At 42.7% G+C, this 20,346-nt stretch overlaps 1 protein-coding gene across 1 annotated transcript in view; it reads right to left on the bottom strand.

Moving 5' to 3' along the window:
* Positions 1–19,253, bottom strand: part of TPPP (tubulin polymerization promoting protein) — a 66,527-nt gene extending 47,274 nt beyond the window's left edge. The window contains exons 1-2 of the mRNA XM_055800183.1: positions 19,157–19,253; positions 5,285–5,602 (exon numbers count right to left, since the gene is read on the bottom strand). Of these exons, the coding sequence (XP_055656158.1) occupies positions 5,285–5,595 (311 nt within the window). The 5' untranslated portion in view covers positions 5,596–5,602; positions 19,157–19,253. The remainder of the gene's footprint in view (positions 1–5,284; positions 5,603–19,156) is intronic.
* Between the last annotated feature and the right edge of the window lie 1,093 nt (positions 19,254–20,346).

The following is a 20,346-nucleotide window of genomic DNA, read 5'->3' as shown; positions in this document are numbered from 1 at the left end:
GTTGTTGACCCCAATAAACAAAGAAATTTAAGTTCCTAAGGCAACATGCCAGAATGCTGGTCAGAGATCAGTAACATCTATTCTTCTTGGGTATTCTGCTTTCCTTAATACAAAAACCCTGAAGTTCTTAGACTGCTGTGTCTCACTGTCTTGCTGGATTAAAAAGAATGCAGCCACATGTTGCTTTTCATACCAAACACACAACATTTCTATGCCCTTCTCCTGTATCACCAATGAGCTTGCTTTCTCCGAGGCAACAAGATTCACTAAACCCATATTTGCACTCTGCAAGCACAATATGAGACACACAGCCTACCAACTCCTGCAACTCTGGAAGAGTAACATAAAAGAAATTGTCATTAATGAGGAAAATTTCCAAGAAGGCAGGCAATTGTTTCAGCTATTAAAAAGACACACACGAAAATCTCATTCTTCATGAAATCCATCCATTTTCAAATGCTACTGCTATGTCTGCAAATCGTAGGTCTCTAAATTCAGTAGACCCAGATTGCATTACCACTCTTAATTTACAAAATATAAAAGAAAGATATCTATATAAAGTTCAGATAGTATGTGAAAAATTAATCCTTGGAACAATCAAATATTACTAAGCTATTTATATGAAAATGTGGTATTTTAGCAGAAGCCTGAACTACAGGGAAACTGAAGTTATCATTACAAAAGTGGTGAAATACTGTTTTTGGTCCTGTCATGAAAATGTCAGTCATTCATAAAAACTCTCCTTCTCATAGAACATGACTGTGACTTTGTCTTCAAGTATGGCAGAGAATTTAGGGACCAGTTGAAAAAAACTGCTTCCTACAAAGTATTTTCAGGCTTTTTTTAAAAAACAATTTTATCAGCAGGTTTTTCAGAGAAAGAGTTGCTTCATTCTTGCCATTTAAAAAGAGAAAGCTATCCTGATACCAATCAGCAAAAGAGATTTTTACATTACCTTAAGCAAGGAGCTAGCTTTGAAATAAAAATTTACCCTGCAACCATAGTTACTGTTGTATGCAGTCCAATGAACATACGAAGAAGAGTCCAACATCACAAGTTTTGACTGTGAAACTACAAAATATAGCAGGGAAAGTCTACTACATAATTGCATTTAGTTATGTACACTTCTATTGGTTTTGCTGCTTTTTTCATAGATTTAATCCCATAAGATATTGCAAAACTTTGTAATTCCCTCTTCACGTCTTGCTTTTACAGCTGCAACATGCACAAAAAGATAATGATATTGTATGAGATATCTTTATTGTATGTTTTTATAACCAAAAAAATTAAAAATTACTTTTCTGCTTATTACAGAAATGGCAGTCTATCCCAACTATATTAATGCAATCCAAATATTTGGCAAAAGTGTAAGTGGTTTTCCTCTGATCTGTAGTGGTGCAAATTATAAATATGCATACATGTGACTACTCTCACAAGTGGACTTTGGCTTTTCATTTCAAGCAATTCCATTGCAAGATTCAATGCTGCTTAATTTCTTGGATTTTCCGAGCTGAAAATATGAAGTTCTTACAATAGAAAAGAAAAAAAAAAAAAGAAAAAAAAGACATCTATTAAATCATTTCTTAACACAGCTTACATTTCAATCTACCAAACTGGAAGGATTTGCAAGACCCTTAAGAACCTACAAATTGCTGTCAAACAAAAATACTTGTTGGGGAGAAGGGGGAGATCACTCAATTTTTATCTTTTCTTACCAAAGAATGCAATTCTAGCAGTTCTTCTTTCATGCCTGCTACTGTGCATTTTCTGCATTAGACCATTCATTCTTCTTGTCCTGAAGTACATACAAATGCACTTATATGAAAGCCTTTAATGGACTTTTTATGCAAGATAAATAGAAAAATTACACTTCAGTCTGTCCTGACATCCTCGTGCAGAAGGACAACAGCATTCTACACTTACTGTCTTATTTGTAACAAAGGTTCATCAGAATTTCCTCAACTTTTATAACATAACCTTATACAAACTAATCTCTGGAAGACTGACACAGTTCCAGCTTTGAAGAAGTTATCATGGACTATTCAAAACTTTCAGAAGTTTTGTTCACCTGGTTTGGCAGAGGTGGGGACGGGGGTGTTGAATCTACAAAAATGTTCATTACTTCTCAGGATAGAACAGATAAAATCTCTCCTGCAGTAGAGAAAGTCACCAATCCAAGAAAATAAAACACTATCTTTAAGTAGCTCTTAGGTAAACATATCTGTTACTAACTTCCCTCTTACTTTACCCTGACTGTCAGCAATGCTGTGTTCCTACCTATTTTGCAAGTATCTATCGCAGAACAATAAATGAAGGCTGGTAAATTTAGCAAGATGACAAACATGGGCTTTATACACAGACGTAGTAATTCATAATCCAAAGAACAATTCTATTAGATTAATTATTTTCTAACATTCGGACAACATGTGCCATTGTCATAAACTGTAGGCAGAGCTGGCTAGAAAGCAAAACTTGCTAAACACAGTGGCTTTCCAGTAACAGACCCAAGAGAAAACCCAAGTCTACTGCAATGCTAGATAGCAACTGTAGTTGGATCTGACAGATGTCTCTTCTTACCTTTGGCCAGCTCCCTGGCCAGACTACAATGGCCAAGACCCACCAGCCCCACCTCACTGAACCACTGTGGTTGTCCCAGAGTCCATCTCGAGAGATGCCGACTGGCTGAAGAACCTAAAGCCAAAGTACAGAGTCTTCTGACACACATAAGCATAACCCCTATTATGCTTATGGGTGTATTAGGCATGGAAGCAGTACTCTTGTGCATTATGGGGACTTAAGAGTTTCAACAAATGGGGAAAAACTTGGGTTGTCAAAAAACCTTTGTGCTCTGCTGGGAGGAAGTTGCCTGCAAAATGGAAATGAGCAAAAGTTTATTTTGCAAGTATGCCTGTTTTGAAGCATCATCAAATCTATCATTATCCTTTAGCTTAGGGTTAAATGTGAGGCAAAAGAGAAAGCAAGGAAAAGCAGTTGTCTGAACATGCTTGAGAAACCCTGTATACTCAGCCTATGCATAAACCTCCTATGTTACAGCATATTACTAACACTTGAGTAACTACAGCCATTAAAATCTTCCTTTGTAAGACTTAAAATACTAGATGTGAAATAAATGTGATTGAGACTAAAAGGAATTGTTGACACATGCTCTCAAGAATAAAAATGTAAAAAAAACCCAACACGTCAGGAAACATGGAAGTATACCTACCGAAAACATGCACATGAAAACCAGACCTTCCTAATAAAGACAGCAAGTCTCAGCTACTGTAAGTTTCCCCACTTGCCTTTTAAGCGGTATTAATTTAAAAACATAATAATTTTAAAAGATAAGAATGGATAAAACACGTTATATGTACACGCACAGGTGAGGAATAAGCAAGTAATTAATAAACAATTAAGATAAAGATGCTTTTGCATTTAACGCAGTTCTCTTCTGAACTATTAAATACCAGATAAAGAGAGGAAAAGATGGCACGTTCTTTCAAGAGAAATGGCAACGCTTCACAGTGGTCATGGGAGAAAGGTCTGAGAAACTGCTGAACAGGCACCTCCCCAGAGGCAGAGACGGAACCTCGGGGCTGAGGAGGGGCTGCTGAGCAGCTGCAAGGGGACACCTCCCCTTCCCCTGGGGCCACGGGTACCCACCCCTCACAGCTCCTCCGGAGAAGAGGACAGGACTCCTCCTGCCCCTCAGGCACCAGAACTGACACTCCTTTGTACCTGCCAATGCTGCATAGCTGCTTATGCCGTACCACTGCGCTGGCCTACCACTAACTTGCCCAGATACCAACATGAGAAAGCAGCGCTAAGATTTTTTCTCAGATGACAGATACAGAGAAATTTTTAAGTCAATGAAAGCCGAAGAAAAATTGAAAATAAATGCCAGCATTGCCTATCATAGATCAAAAAAGAAACAAACAACCCTACCGCCTAAACATCCATTTCAAATGACTAGTTCACTGACAGCATACCTGACTCTGGCAACACAGCTTCCAAAACGTAAAAGTAGGGACTCAAAGAGAAAGTTATTTTATTTTTATTTGTTATTATTTTTAAATATATTTATTAATATTATTATTACAAGATCAAGTGGGCTGGAGTACGCATATATAGTGTTTTAAATTGCCTAGTAAAATCCCCAAGGAGAAAAGTAACAAAGAAAGAAATAAAATACATAATGTCATCCTAACTGCGCATGTTACACTGGACAGTCTTTGGAGATCAAGGGCCTTTTCTCCTCTGCCTTTCTATGCTTTGATGCACTCTTGAAGAGTCAGTGCTTGTAGCCAGTTTTCCAAACTACCCTTGTCAGCAGCTAGGTTTGCTTGTCCTCCCCAGCATTATAGCAGAGCAGTTGAAAACACAAGCCAAACAGATGTTCCTACGAGCTGCAAGTACAATTAAGGGACCTTCCTTAAAGCTTGTCTGACTCCTGGTTGTGTTGAGGGACATTTTAAACAGTTACTGTGGTATCGAACAGTGGTGGGGTGGGGGTGGGAGGACAGGGCTATCAGATCAGATACTGCGGCAGGTGAGAACGATCCAGTTCAGCACATCAAGCAAGAACAAAAACAATTATTTGGGGCTTCATACAGAATATGCTGGAACAGCTGAATGCCTTTCCTTGGATTTGATGACTTTCTGGATCACGCTTGCCTAGGTTTTCAATCTGGGGAGAAAGTTCAACTAAAGCTCCAGTCTGCTCACAAGAATAAGCTAGGTCCACTGAGATAATCCTAACCAATTAATCACAGCCATCAGTCTCCATCACAAATTCACCATCAGTATGGCATGGCCCTACAACACTTTAAACATGAGTAGGTGGTGTGCTGGACACCAGGACTATTAGAATAATGGCTTTTAGTACATGTCCCAGCTTAGCCTCATTCTTCTGAGGCTAAGTTTTGGCAAGATGTGAAACTACATCCTGACTTCATCCAGATATCCTTCAGGAAACATTCACATTATTTACTGCAGTAAAAAAAAAATTACTTTTCATGAAATAGCCTGCATTTGTCCCAATCACATCATACCTCTTCATACAGCGTAACACCTGTGACACTGAAGTCCATTTAAGACAGCATGACAGAAGCTGAAAGCTGTATTTTCAGACAAAGCAGCACAATTTCATAGAAGAACACAAGAGACCAATTGTGACAAATACAAACAGTGCCTTGCAACATCTGTAAGCAACAGAAGGTAAGTTTAGATGATATCTACAGAACATGTTGGGGAAACAGGGAAATGATGGCAGAAAGGAACTTACTTGATTTTACTGAAGACAATGTCAACATCTGTGATTGTCACGTTTTTCCCATCTATCACATGACAGTCCTTACATAGCTTTGACCAGTTCTTCCCATGCATTTCTTTTCCTGTGGCTCTTGTATCACCATGGATGGCAAATTTTCTAAAGGCCTCTTCCAGAGCACTTATTTCTCCTGCCATAGCCCCCTCATGGGAGCTGTTTGAATCACAGGATAATCGTTTTGCTGCTCGGTCCTTTGCTGGGTCCGAAGGAGACTTTGGAGGAGTCTTATTCGCAGGTTTGGTCATCTTTCCTTTACTGTCAGCCATTTTTGTGCTGCAAAGAAGAGGGTAAACTCAGTACATTAATTTGCACTAGGTTCACTTTCTGTTAAGTTACAGGCTACATTCATTTCACAACTTATGAAGAGTAAGTGGTTTATACAGCTATCAAGAACTCAGTGCCCTCTACCATCAAACAACAGTCTACACACAGAACTATGGAACTCTGCCCATCTAGAAAAAAAATCTAGCATATTTAAAAAAAAAAAAAAAAAAAAAAAAAAAAAAAAAAGGACAGGGAAAGAACATTCCAAAATGGGGCACAAACCTAATTTCACCATTATCAGCCAACAAGAGAAGAGAGCATGTAGGTATTTGTGGGGGTGTGTGATCTTTTTTTTTTTCCAATGGCAATCACCACGGTCACTTTACTGATTTGAATATAAGTATTCCCTTTACATTGTAGGCATTACTACCTACTTTTATTTCTGATGGAAAAATAAGCAGCATTTTATTTTCTGGACTGTGGGGTTTAAATATTTTTTTATTCATTGACAAATTAAGTATTTTTAAAGTGCAGCAAAAAATATTAATGTTATAACCCTTGTGTTATATAATGTAAGGGCTAGTAAGTAAGGAAGCCTCAGAAATGCTTAGACAAGTCTCTCTTGTTAACAAAACCATTTCTCAAGTTTATGCCCAAAGAACTGTAGCTGTGGAATTAATTTGGAATGAATACATTCATGATGCAGGAGCACTGAGAAGGGATGTCATTACTGCAGAGAACAACTTTCAGATTACCATGTTCACGTAGGACAGGTTTGCCTCTTAAAAGAAACCATAAACTGAGAAACAGAACACCAAGTCATTTTCAGGTGTCTTCATAAAGAGTAAAAACCTATCATGCCAGAAGCATCTCACAGAAGCCTTTGCTTTTTGCTCACCCACTCAGCTTGGCAGAAGCAAGAGGCACTGAAAAGCTTAGGGATAGGGTGCTCTGTGTGCCTGTCCCAACAGCTACACACAGACTGTGGCCCAGACGCACATCTGTGGTGCTGCTAGAAATTTTAACCCATAAAGAGGTGCTTAAGGTATCAGAAGTTGGGCAAATACTAGGTAAGGGCTGGAAAGCCCACTATACTTGCCTCATCCACTCTTCTGAAGTCACAGCTACACATGGTATGCAACTAACATGCAAAGGTTGGTATGTATTTCTAGTTAAGGTTTTAGTTCTGCATCAGACAGAAAGCTCTTTTAGCTTATATACTGTACTTCAATACAAACTCCTCAGCAATGGAAACAATTCTAGAATTCTGCCTCTTCTGATATTGATTAAGCTCTGTCACTTGAGTAGCCAAGGCATACCCTTTCTTGCAAGCTGCAACAGAACTAACTGTAATTACCTTCTCTGCAGCAGTTACTGCTAAGCTTCATGATTAGAAACAACCTTTTAATAAAAATTATACTAAAGGACCTTTATCCTTTACACTTGAGCAAATGCAGCATGGCCAAATCACTACTGTCTATTTTGAAAACATTCAAGTAAATGCCTAAAAACTTTGTTATATCTTAAGCCTGGAGATCCTTCCGTTTTGTTTACAATGCCAGCACAAATTCCGGCCAAATAACCAAAACGCTAAATTAAAGTTAACATGTCAGGAATTTACTGACTGTTGCCTGAGAGTTCTAGATGCACCCTGAAATTAAAAGAAAAGCACAGAGGGAGATAAAAAGTTTGAAAACGCAGAAGTTCATTAAAAAGTTTAAAAACTCACCAATTCCCATTTCCATTTCCTTTGCACCCTGCCTCTCTCCAAAGAACAGCAATTTTACCTCAATAAACTTTTCTGATAGTCTGCCAACACTGAAACTCCATACTATAAGTACCCACAATAGTAGCTTAAGATTTACAAGTATTGCAGATGCATACATGTTTACCAAAATAGTGCCTACATCAGTCTGAAATGTCTGATTCACCAGGCTACGCACATTCTTTTGCTAACAAAACAGTGATGAGCAAATGTAAGAAGAAAACAAAAACACTGCTGACACAATCTATGCAAAAAAGAATTACATTAAAAAAATCAGATCATGAAGATCTATGATCCACCTCCGTCTGTGAGGCAGCCTGACTTCCAAAAGCAGAAGTCTCTTCCAAGCTTCCACCATTTCAAATCTACTAGAACTGGAAATTAGAACCAGAGATCTACCAAGCTAACACTAACTGGTGGAAAGGGAAAGCAGGGAGAGTACACATCAGCAAAAAGAATAATGTCTGTATAGGACATTAAAACCTGAAGTTACCTCCAGAAGAAGTAACAGGATGAAAGGTGAAGATCTGTTATACTGTGTGCAGCTCATACCACATTGCCATTTTAGCTTGTGCCAAATAAACCTTCCACAAGATTTTTGGGGATAGCCCCCGCCTGCTCTTAGCAATTCTGTCAAGAAGCTATGCTCCGTGTGAACATCCTTGAGACACTTGCACAGCTTACAAACTGTAAGTAAGAAAATGACTGTGCCACTCTGTCTCATCTGAAATTAGAAAAAATAACTACATGTCTACACCTTTAACTCTCCCCTGAACAAAATCTTTCTTTAGCCAGTATCAGCACCTTGCTGGCCAACTCTGTCCAGTCCCACATCACCCATAACCACAACTCAACTTCACACAGCACAGCAGAACTGGGTTTTAAAAAGCAAGTCATGATTTCAAACGATGAGCTGAAACCCACACTTGAAAGGGTTCCGAGTTTCTGAACGGTGTGATTTTTAAAAGGACTACATCATTTTTCGTCTGTGCTGCTGTCTTATACTGTCTTTAATATGATAGCTGTAGTGATTGAAAATATTTTTTGCTTACTTTCAGTTGCTAATACGTTAAAAGTTTATAAACTTGGCATAAGAAAAATTCTTAAAGGAACATATTTGGCCTTGAGAAAGACACTTCAATTCCAGACTTAGTTCCCTCAGACATCAATAAATGAAGTTTGTATTGGGCTGTTTTGAGTTTTTCTGGGCCAGGGGGAATAGGATACACTCTACAGAAAAGGTTTCAGTTTTGAATGATGAAATCTGGTACACAAAGTGGACTAATTTCAAAGCAATCCTCACCAACTAAAGGTCAAGGATAGATTAAACTAAGGGTTCTGCTGTGGTTGCCAAAAATTGTCATGGATACTCTTTTTCTTGTTGAACCGTAATTACAGTTTACTTATTAAAAATCCCATGTAATAGCGTGAAATTTACTAAAAGAAGCTACCTTGTTTATGAAAATACTGACCTAGCCTCAACTTAATTTTTTGTTTCTTAACATTAGAAAGAACACACTCTGAAGAGAATATTCATTAATATACTATATCAGAAGGTAAAGAATTGTACAACACAGGATATGACATCAGATTTTTAATGACGTCAGCTCCTTTAACTTTTTTTAGCTATTAGAGATGAGGAAGGAGATCATGCCACGTTAAAGAAATGATCTCTAAAAGAGAAGTACAGAATAACTTGTTTGCTAAAAATTCAAGATCAAATGCTGGTTTGAGTCTTCCTTACCCTTTCTCCGTTAGACAAAGGGATCAGCAGGCACTTGCTGGCTTCTGCCAGAAGGAAAGATTAGCAGTTACTTGTGGAGGGGCCACAGCAGGGTGATAGATGGAAGTGACAAAAGAAAGTGACTACTCTAAAGTACCAATTCTGAAATTCAGTAACATAAAATTAAGCGACTGTTCAAAAGCCTTAACTGTGAGGATACCAACTATAACAACTGCAGTTAACCAAAGAAACACCTTTCATCACCACCCAAAAAGTCTAGTATGCACACAATTAGATAATATTACATTTCCAGAGCTGGCAGAGGGAAGGGAGGTGGGACTAGCCACCCATCGCATCCTCTCCAAGTACTTCTGGCTCCAACCTAGCAGGTCCACATCACAAAAATTAAGAAAGAGGTATAAGCAGATGCCAGAATTCAGAAGGCTTTGTGAAAGAACTGTTCCCAAAAAATGGAGTTCCAGAAATCCACAAAATATTTAGGCAACCAGGTGTTATGATCTGCTATAGTCTGTGTCATGTAATACTCCTTTAGCATAATGAAAAAGCAGTTCTTGTCCCTTCTCCCACTCTGCAACAGGTAAATAACACAGCACATCACAGAGAGATATCTATGCAGACGGAGATTAAGCTAGGCATCAAACTGACTGAGGTCATGGCTAGCCCATGCTAAAATAGACTGGAAGTGTAGATCTGTGTTCTCAGCGTATGCCTAACCCATTAGAAAAAGTTTTCTCATATCATCGAACTTCCTTTCAGCCAGCAACTACAAAACATACTCATCTGCTGACAGACAGCTGGGAGAGCTCTCCCAGATAAAGCCACCTATTAATCTGGATTCTTCCAAAAATGAGGGAGACAAGCAGCTATTGTTCCTGTGAATTCCACTTGCTGATTCTCTATAGTTGCATGAACACCAGGTACATGTAAACAAACCCAAAGCCTCAGTACCGACCAACTGTCAGCTCTACTGAAAGATTTCTACGAATTCACACTCTTTCACTTACCCAAATCCTCTCCAGGTATCAATATAATGCAGTGCAGAAATTTCTGGTACAGCTTTGATTTAGATTTGGGGGAATTGCTCTTAGAAGCAATCCATCTCTCAGCGCCAACAAGGAAGACCTGAAGTCTTACTAAAACCCAGAGTATTTTTGCCAACAACTTCTGCAGCTTATGCAACTCTACAGAATATCCATGTGTCCTACCTGGTCAGAATTCACTGCAGCATCTTCCCTGTCCCTGAGAACTAGTGCATGGCTAATCTGCTCAGGAAGCACAGATTGTAACAGAAGTTAGCCTCACTGCCATGTCACAGACAGGGAAGCCAAAGCAGAAGGACAGAGAAACATGTCTGTTCTGCTGCCAGAGTTCAGAGCATAATGAGGGCCCTAGGACCCGTACTCCACACTGCTTTAATTATTGGGCCACACAAAGCAGGTACATGACTGTATGGAGCGCTCAGAAGAACCAGTGTTCTCTGGCTCTATGAAGGAAATATAGTCTCACCAGCTGCAAATGTATTAACCCAGTTTATGATCTCCACATCAAAAAATGCTTTAAAAAAATTAACAGAAAACTATCAAAAGTGTGAATAGCTAACTTTTTGAACTATACCATGTACTTTCTCATCTGCTTTGTTTAGCTTGCCCCTAGAATGCTAGGAATATTCTGTCCCAATGTACATTAAATTGCTTTCATTTGCAAGTATTACAAAACCAGGTTTTAGTGGAAGTATTCTTGCAGCATTAACTGGCATGGAAATTAATAACAGTCTATTTGTCCAAAAGACTAGAACACTACAGTTGATACTTACAGCAGCCTCAGATACAATTCAGGTAATGGAAAAGGCAGCTTATTTTAAAACTGTTCATTCTTCAGCATATTTACCAACCAAGAATTGACTAAAACTATACTGAAAGTCCTGTGAACTAAGGAACACTTTCAGTTCAAATTTTATAATGGCAGAAAGCATTCAAGCATCAAGCAGACCTCTGTTTAGGAAACTGCCGAGACTGACAAATTTCAAGAAACCATTCAATAGCACCATGGCGCAACTGCAATGCAGTAACATCTGCTCTTCCCTGTAATGCTCACCTTTGCATATGCCAGCCTTATTTCTCAGGTGCAACCTAGCTCCATTGCAATTTGCGACACAACCCCCAAAAGACCCCAAAGTTATGTTTACACTGAGCATCGGGGTCATCCTCTAGCTAAAATCCAAAGTCTGCAGTCCAGATTCCTCATCTTGAGCCCAAAGACAGTAACTTGGATAAAATAGCCCTAAAATGGAGTATCTGCTCAAGTTCTCAATCTTAGTCCTGATCCCCTCCCTAAATTCTTAACCCTTTCCACCATATGCCCCAGGCAACTAAGCAGCAAAAATCTACGAATTCTTGATTTTGCAATTCTTTTTGCTGTTCTTTTTATGCAGAGTCCAAGGTTCTGCTTTGCTTACAGTCACACCATAGAGCTTTGGCCACAAGGCAGAGTGGAGGTGATACGCTAACTGTGCCCTAAATATCCACCAAGATATAATCCAAACCAGAGATTGCCCAGACAGTCTTTCTGCAACCTCCTTGCCACCCAGCAATTCTGTTGTACCTTTTGTCTCCATGAGCTCTTAAGTGAGAAGGGCAAGTAGGTACTCCACAGCACAAACCCTAGACTTATAAGCAAAGATACTGTTCTACTATCTGCAAAATGTCACCAGCAGGTTAAAAAAACCAGTAAAAATATTCTTTCAAGCACTCTATTCCATTTCTTGCTGGCCTTAAGCCGAGTATGCAGGCTTTCCAATACTCTTGCTCTTTGTAACGGATACTCAGATCAAAAAATTCCCCAGTTCATGGGCAAATGGCACTCAACTGATCTTCCTGGCATCCTCACCTTCCAAAGGGTGGGAAAATATAACAGATTCATCTGCAAAAGCATCTATGCATCTGTTTAGTTGGCCAAGGAAAATATGATTCTACATTGTCAGACAGTATCTCTCATGTATGTGATCACATCAGACATGTGAATGAACGCTCAAGAAAGCAGCAGTCAGATATCTACCAATTTTATGGAGAACCAGAAACAGAGTAGGGGGAAAGGAGAAAGATGGTGGACCCTTGCAATGCGGTTAACACTGCCAGCAAGGTGAGGTACATCTGGTATTCCATAAAGATTTGAAGAACCATACATTGTTAACATTAACAATTTTACTTCTGTTTTATGTCACAATAAGCAGTAATATTTCTGTGCCATTCTCTTATAAATGCATTAGCCTCAGCCTCTCTGTACTTACATTCTCAGCTCCTCAACCCAGACAAACTAACAGCCTTCCTAATGATATTTCTTAGATAGTCTTAAACCTGAAAGCTCATTTATTGGCTTTTAGAAAATAGGCATGCTACAAAGAATTCTGCCCACAGGTACACAACCTAGTAGTTTTACGTTAATTGTTACCCGGTTTTACCTTCCATTCTCCTGCTAATCATTCCTGCGCATCAAGTGTTAGTAAGCATGCAAGTGCTTAACATGTAACCTTTATCAGAATCTGTTTCTGCACTGTTGGTGTGCTGTCGGTAAAACTTATTCACTACACCACAAATAGCTGTCATCCAAGATTTCTTAAGACCTTCTAGCCAATCTGAGCAAAAAAAGAAAGCACCTCTTCAACGAGCACGAGAGGTGCTATTTTTATGAGTGAACTGGATGCATAACACTGTCAAACTGTGCAAGGCATTTGAAATTTGTCTGACTGCATCTGTTTTATTTTAGTACTCGAACTATCTTCCCCTTCTTTTAGAAATGTTACAGAATTGCAGTTAAAAGGAATTCTCATTTATTTTGTCTGTAATTATTTATACAAAATAACAACAGCAGGGACAAAGCACAGAAGATGGAATCTTTTTCCCACATTTTTGGATAAACATTCAAGCTGAAGGAAGTGATATACAACTGGAGAAATGCAACATCCTCCTAATAAGATGCAATGCTTTAGATAATGGTCCTAAAGCCTCCTTCAGAGCTATCTGTAGGAACCAGAGTTAAGGCATTTTTCTTTTGAGTTGTACTTTGAATGTATTTCTCCACGTGTGGTGCTCAAGTGCATGAGTGCCATCCATTTTCCCTAGCATATAGCAGAAGGAAAATGAGCAGGGAACACTGCAGACCAAGCAAAGCTAACAACTCTATTTACATTTAAACCAACCCTTATTTAAAGAAAATTAAATCTTTTCACAGGCTTTATGAGGAACTGCATGGCTGAACCTTGAGTTCTCTTGACCGATATACATGCACCCAGCATTATGGACACAGACAAAGCTGGCTAGATCATACAGAGCTACATTAAGACCTTCAGCAGGACACACAGAGTAACAAAAAAGGTGGTTAGTCTAGCTGTCCAGTTTCTCTCCTCAGCAAAACACTATTTCAAACTGTGATGAAGTTACGTGTGTCATTAAAAGAACAACCTTAGAAAACACATTACCAAACACAATAATTTTGAGTGCTGGCAAATGGCTTCTACTGTTCTATTTCTAAAAACTATTGCTACCTGCCTACACAGTTACTGGTACTGTATCATTTATATACAAATATAAGTTTAGCTGTTAGTAAATTACATTCCTCCATTCCAAAGAACTACTTCATAAAATACCACCTCTTTATATACCCATAAATGAAGCACCTATACACAAACATATACACACCTTTATCAGCAATAGTTGTATTAGAACTTTTTTGTTTCAAAAGGCATGCGTTCACTTGACAACACTTAAAGCTACACAAAAACTCTTTAACGAAATAACTCTTGACTAACTCTACAACATACTGTAATACCACTGCGTCATACCAGGTTTCAACTGTGAAGGCAGAATCATAAATACAGCTATCCACCACACATTTATGTACTGGTGAACTCCTATCACACTTTTTTTTCCCCATTATGCAACTGTCCCACTTGAGGATTCCACTTACTAAGTATTCATCCTGAGCTCCACTAGGCTGCTATCATTGTTAGATGAAGAAATAATCTGGACACAATTGCTCTGCAATTACACACACAGGCAAGGATATAAGCCAGTGCCTAGAACAGCCTTCACAGAATAAAGTGAATATGACACTGATTAGAGCACAACAAAAGAGGAGCCTCAACTATTTCGACGAGGTACTTTTTCACGGTGTATCAGAAAAAGACTTGGGAACCACAGATCCAAAAAGACTGGTAGACAACAGCTGCTCTCTGCAGCAGTTAGTCTTACAATTAATTTATAGCTCCAAATAACATGCCAGGCCTATCATCATCACTTCAGAGATTAGCTGAGTACAGGTTCCCTGGCTTGTACCATTACAATTGTAGAGTTTGCTCAGCCTCGTTTCTTCATCACTACACACTGTACCCTCCCTGCCACCCGCATCCACAGCAGACCACTAATCTGAACTTCCATAGAACCTTTCCAAAATATTTCTGCAAAAGCCACGAGCAATAAAGAACCACTCCATGAAAGGAGGTCGGAGACCATACAGCAAGGAGATGACTTTGAATGCCAGCGAGCTTTGTAACCACCTATATGCAAAAATATCAAGAGAACTATGGCAATACTATTGACAGGGATGGAACTGGATTCAAGAAAAAATGAGCTAATTGAGACTTATAGGCCTTGAAAGTAAGATTTAATAGTCATGAAGCATCACCTCTGATCAAAGAACTGGAGATGGTATAAGAGCTATAAAATCATGAGACGAGATGTTTTACCTGTAAGACTTAAAGAATGCCACCAATGTGATCTGTTAGGCAATTAAAGTCACTTCCACAAGGTATTCAAACATCACATACTAAATGGCTCTTAACTGTCAAAGATCTCAAAAACCTCAACAGCTGAAAATTCAGGCTATGCCAACGCAAATTAGAAATAAGACTTTCTTAGGGAGGGACAATCAACCATGGGAAATACTACAGGTAACTTCCAAGAATTGCTGCTCATAACCTGATGTCTGCACATTAGAGTTCCTTTAATGCAGAAGAACGTTGATAAAAACCTGTCTTTCAGAGACGTTTGACTAAGTGTATGTTATTGGTCTCAGGTAATTAACGTCAAGCAAATACTACTTGAGTCAGATTAGACTGCCTGAAGATCTCTTATATGTTCTTAAAAGTCTGGTGCTTCAGTTTTGTCTGAATCAAAAAACCCCCAAAACTAACCTTTAAGTACAGATTTTTTTCAACCACCCACAGCTCAGTACAAAATAGGAGGGGAATACTTCCCTTGTTAAATCATCAATAATTATTTCACATCTATAAGCTTCACTAAGATGAACTGTTTGGGTACTGGTCCTTCTGATTGTGAAATGACATGAGACAGGCAGACACAGATTTGTTTTTAATCTAAAAATAGTCTCATCAACAACGAAGGAACACTTTTGGGAGCAAGACCTCTTAGCATTTGAATTTCCATCGCAAAAAACTCCTTAGCACTGATCCAACAGAACAGCGCTCCTCAACTGTGCATTTAAGAACTTGTTTGAACTAAGACTGCATCCCTAAGAGATTCAACCAAAACCTGCTACATCCTTGACTTCTCTTTTTTTTAAAAGAAGTTTTTCTGTGCTCACTTTGCCAAATACTCCAATACATGGACACTGACACACAAGCATATTCTTGAGATCAGCCAAACCAGGCAAGAATTAACCTCATAAAATTATCTAAGATGGTTCTACTGCAGATTCATTTTTCTTTTCACTTGCCCCATAACACATTGAAACTTTGGTCTGTATGCTTCTGGTTTTCTAACACGGAGAAGGTAAGTTTATATCACGCACTCAGAACACTATGAGGCAGGGGAAAGACCAGGAGGAAAAGAAAAGGAAGAGGGAATCTTAAGACAACTGGCAAGAGTAAGAACCTGGGCTTCTCCACGTCTGCCTTAGGGTCCTGACACAGTTCAGTTTTCTTCTGCTACAAGGGAATCTTAATTGCCCACCCACTACACATAACAACTAACAACAGAGTAAAAATCTCCCTCTCCTTTGATGGACACACCACTGTGAGGCAAGAAACAACCAGCACAGTCAGTCTGTTCTGCTCCATCAGCGTTTAAGGTGAACATCCAGTCAGAAGAAGCTCCCTGAAACCCAGCCAGGCTACGCATACTCATCCTGTATCACATGTACGGGCCCTGTGAACGTAAATACCATATTTATATTGGAGTATTTTACCAATAACACCCTCTCAATGCACAGTTACTTTCACTACTATTTCAAAATATTCCAATAACCAGACTACATTGTGATGGGAAATTCTTGCAGTACCTCTGTGTATGGCAATTTGGGATGGGCAGAAAGATGTATTCACCAAGAAATTTCTTTCTGTTGAAGCTGTATTTGTTACCATGTATTTTTTGTGGGTTTGGGCACATAAAGAAGATGAGAAGAAGAAAGAACTAAAACAATTTATAGATAACACTGGGGGAAAGGCAAAGCAATGTGATTTTTCCTGTATAACTTTGATTTTTCTAAACAAAAATTCCATTTCAAAATGTTTTTAAATGGTGTTAAATTTAAACTACGGTAAAAAATAAGTAGCTTGAAGATAAAATGTTTTATATTGGGTCAATGTAGGTGTTTGGTTTATTTTAAATTTAATTTGTTTCAGCATTTAGTGAAGCTAAATACACTTAAAAATTCCCCCAAACCATTTACATATCCCAAGATCACCCTCTGATATCAGAACTTCCCTCAGAGAACCGTGCAAGTCTTACATGAAGTTCTACAACTTCCTTTGCTCCAACATACGAGAAAAAGAAAATACCTAGCCGGATAATGCACACATGTACCAATGTATCCTTCTTAATAGCAGCTGCATTCCCTTTTTTATATCATTTAACAGTATCTTGTTCTGTATTTTGGATCACAATATTTTGAGGGCCAGGCCCAAGTTTTTGTACCCAACACATATAGTTAAGGTCCCTGATCACAACTCCTAGACACTATGGCAATATAAACAGTGGGCAAAATGTTTCTTTTCCACTAATTTCTCTTCCACTGGCAGAGGCACCTAAAAGCATTTATGCCCACATAATGCTTTTATGCCATTAGTAGTAGTCATGCCACTATGGCAGAGAAACACTAGGCGTTAAAATTATACACCTGCATTTAATTTCAGTTACACATGGCATAAAAATGTTTTTTTAGAGGGAGAAAAAACCCCAAACCCCTGTTTGTTGCTTGCTGAAAAAGAGTATCATTTATGCAAGGGCTGCAAGCAGTATGCACATACAAATAGAAAGGACATGACATCACTGAGTGACTACAGGAAAGACTGTTCTTGTTATAAATTTTTCTTCATACAGTGATACAGGATTGTGAATACAGTCACATTCTCACACTCAAAGACTTTTACATAATCAAAGTGTGCCAAGCAAGAAAAATATATTGATATTATTTTAATTTACATATTAAGCTTATCATCTCAGAGCAAGTTACCAAGCTTAAATATGGTTTATTCTTTAAAGCATTCCAAGATACACGAAAAACAATTAATTGCCTCTGCCTATAAAGAGAATACACTAAACATAAATTAACTGCCTGCCTCACTCTTTAAGAGCCTTCTTTTTGCAAGGTACAATAAATAAAAATAACTTGCATCATACAGCTGCCTAGGGAAAGTAGCTGGCATAAATATATCTACCACGAAAACTAAATTAAAAGATGTTATTTTTCACCACATTCAAGCCACAGTTTAAATGGGGCACAGAATTGCTGGATGTGTACTTCCCTGTATAAAGATCTGTTCCTACATTCACGAGGGCCGAGCGCGAGCACTGCAGGAGGCTCCTGTGGGAACTTTATCTGCACCGGAGCCGCGCGGCCGCTCCCGAGCCGGGCACGCGCTGCAGCAATCACCGGGGCCCGGCTATTTAAAGGCCTATGACTGTCACCCACAGAGGCACAAGAGCAATCGAAACAGCATTTTATTTTTATTTTGGCTCTGGGAGGAGCGAGGTTGAGCCGGTGTGAAAAACATAATTCGAAAAAGCAGCAGCTCATCACTAAACGATTAGCAAAAAGAGCACCGACATCTCAAAGTAAATACAGCGCGCGCGTCCAAATAGCCACCCGTGGTATTTTAAGCCCGAGACTCCGGGAGCCCGTACGCGCCGCTCCGCTCTTCCTCCGCCCGCTCGCAGTATGGGTGGGAGAAGCCCCCAGCCCCCGCGCTCCACGGCCGGGCTGAGGCCGAGCGGCCCCCGAGGCGCAGTGCTGCGGGGCACGGCCGGGCACGGCGCCAGCGCGCAGCGCCGGTGAGCGCAGCCCCGCGCCGCCGCCCGGCTCCACGCCGGGGGCGACACCGCCCCTCCTCCGCGCTCCCGGGCAGCCCCGGCAGCTGCGCCACCCGCTGCGCGCGACGACCCCCGCCCGGCCCGCGGGCACGCGGCCCCGCACGCAGCTCACTGGCCCCGCGGCACGCGCTCGGCCCTCGGGGGCGCCACGCGGACCTGGGGGGCGCCGCCGCTCTGGGCCGCCGGCGAGTCCGGGCCGGCCCGGGGGCTCCGCCTCGCCCCGCGCCCCCCGCAGCCCCGCGCCCGGGGCCTCCTCACGCAGGGCGCCGGGGGGCGGCGGAGCCCGCAGCCTCCAGCTGACACCTGCGCGTCTGGCACCGAACGGCTGCGCCTGTCAGCCTCCGGGAGACGGGCCACCCGCTCCGCCCGGCGGCACGCAGCGGCGGCTCCTCCGCCGCCTCCGGCCGATAGCCAACGGCGGCGCGGCCTCCCTCGCCGCCCCGGGCGCGGCCGCAGGAGCGCGGGGCCGCCCCGGCACCGTTCCGCTGCCGTGGAGGTGCGAGAACCGACGGGCAGGCGGAGAGAAGCGGCTCCGTACCGGGCCTCCCTCCCCGCCGGCCCTTCCTGGGGGAGGGTAGCAGGGGGTTAATCCAGCGGAGGCAAGCCGCCGCCTCGCCCGCAGCCCCCCGCCCGCGTTACACAACGGCGGCGCGGCCGGGCCGGGCGGCGCGCCCCCGCCGGGCGCCACCCTCCCCCCCCGGGCGCTCCCCCGGCACCGAGAGCCCCCGTACCCTCCTCAGCTGCGATCAGCTACCGACGCGCCGCCACCCCCGCGCTCCCCACCACAGGCGCCCGCTCACCGCCGGCTCCGGGGGCGGCAGGTCCCGCAGCCTAACCGCCGCTCGCTCGGCTCCGCCGCGCTCCGCAGCCCCTGTCAAGCCGGCGCGGCCGCCCCGGCAGGCACCGCCCCCGTCGCCCGGGCATTGGCCGCCGCTCCGGCCGCTCCCGCCCCCCGCGGAGCCTGAGGTAATGGCTCAGCGCGGGGCCGCAGCCGCCTCCGCTCCTTACATGGCTGTGGTGGCTGGCGCTGCCCTGCTCGCTCCGCTCCGCCCCGCTCGCTGCCCGGTGCCGGCGGCAGGTGAGGCCGGCGGGCGGCAGCCACTGGGCCGCTTCCCTCGCCGGCCGCTGGCGGCGTGGCGTGGCGGGCCAGGTGAGACCTCGCCCGGCCGGCTCCGCGCATCCCGCGCCCCCTCCCCGGGGCCGAAGGGCGGCCCCCAACGTCATGCCGGGCCCTGGCTCGCCTGGGCCCGGGGTGCCGTTCGGCTGTGCTTTAGGCTGCGGTTGTTGACAAAGCAAGTAAACGCCGTGCAAAAGAGCGGGTGCGCGGTGCGGCGGCCGCCTCCTACGGCCTGGCGCTCCCCGGGCCCGCCGCCGGCCCGCAGCCCCCCTACCCTGGGGCACCGGCTGCGCGACCCCCGGCCCGCCCCGCAGCCAGGAGCCCCCCAGCCAGGCGCCCGGGGCCCACAGGGGCGGCGGGCCGCGACTCGGCGGCTGCTGCGCGGGAGTCGGGTTGAGGCGCCCACCTGCAGCCATGAGGGGGGAGCAGGGTGGCCCAGCCCCGGCGCCGCGGAGCCTCAGTGCCTCGGAGGCAGCAGGGGTGCAGGGTGAACCTCTAAAACAGTCATACACCTACACTTGCCTTAAGAAGCACAATAATAATTTATGAGCTATTCTAAAACTACCTTATAAACCCTTAGTTCAGTATCTTATGGCAACCATTGGGATGACCCAGAATGTCATAAATGCTCTAAGACCATGTCATGCTGGGGTGGAGTTTGGCTGCACTACCGACCGGGGGTTTGTGGTACAGCATGGCAACTGGACTTGCGATCTCTCAAGAGAGCACAAACCAAAATCACGTTGGTTTTTTTCCCCCCAAGTTTTCTCCTTCATCACACAGGCACAAACGCACCCTTTGGAG

The sequence above is a fragment of the Falco peregrinus genome, chromosome 3 (genome assembly GCF_023634155.1).
Source record: "Falco peregrinus isolate bFalPer1 chromosome 3, bFalPer1.pri, whole genome shotgun sequence".
NCBI classification, from domain to species: domain Eukaryota; kingdom Metazoa; phylum Chordata; class Aves; order Falconiformes; family Falconidae; genus Falco; species Falco peregrinus.
This window is presented reverse-complemented; position numbering and strand designations above follow the sequence as displayed.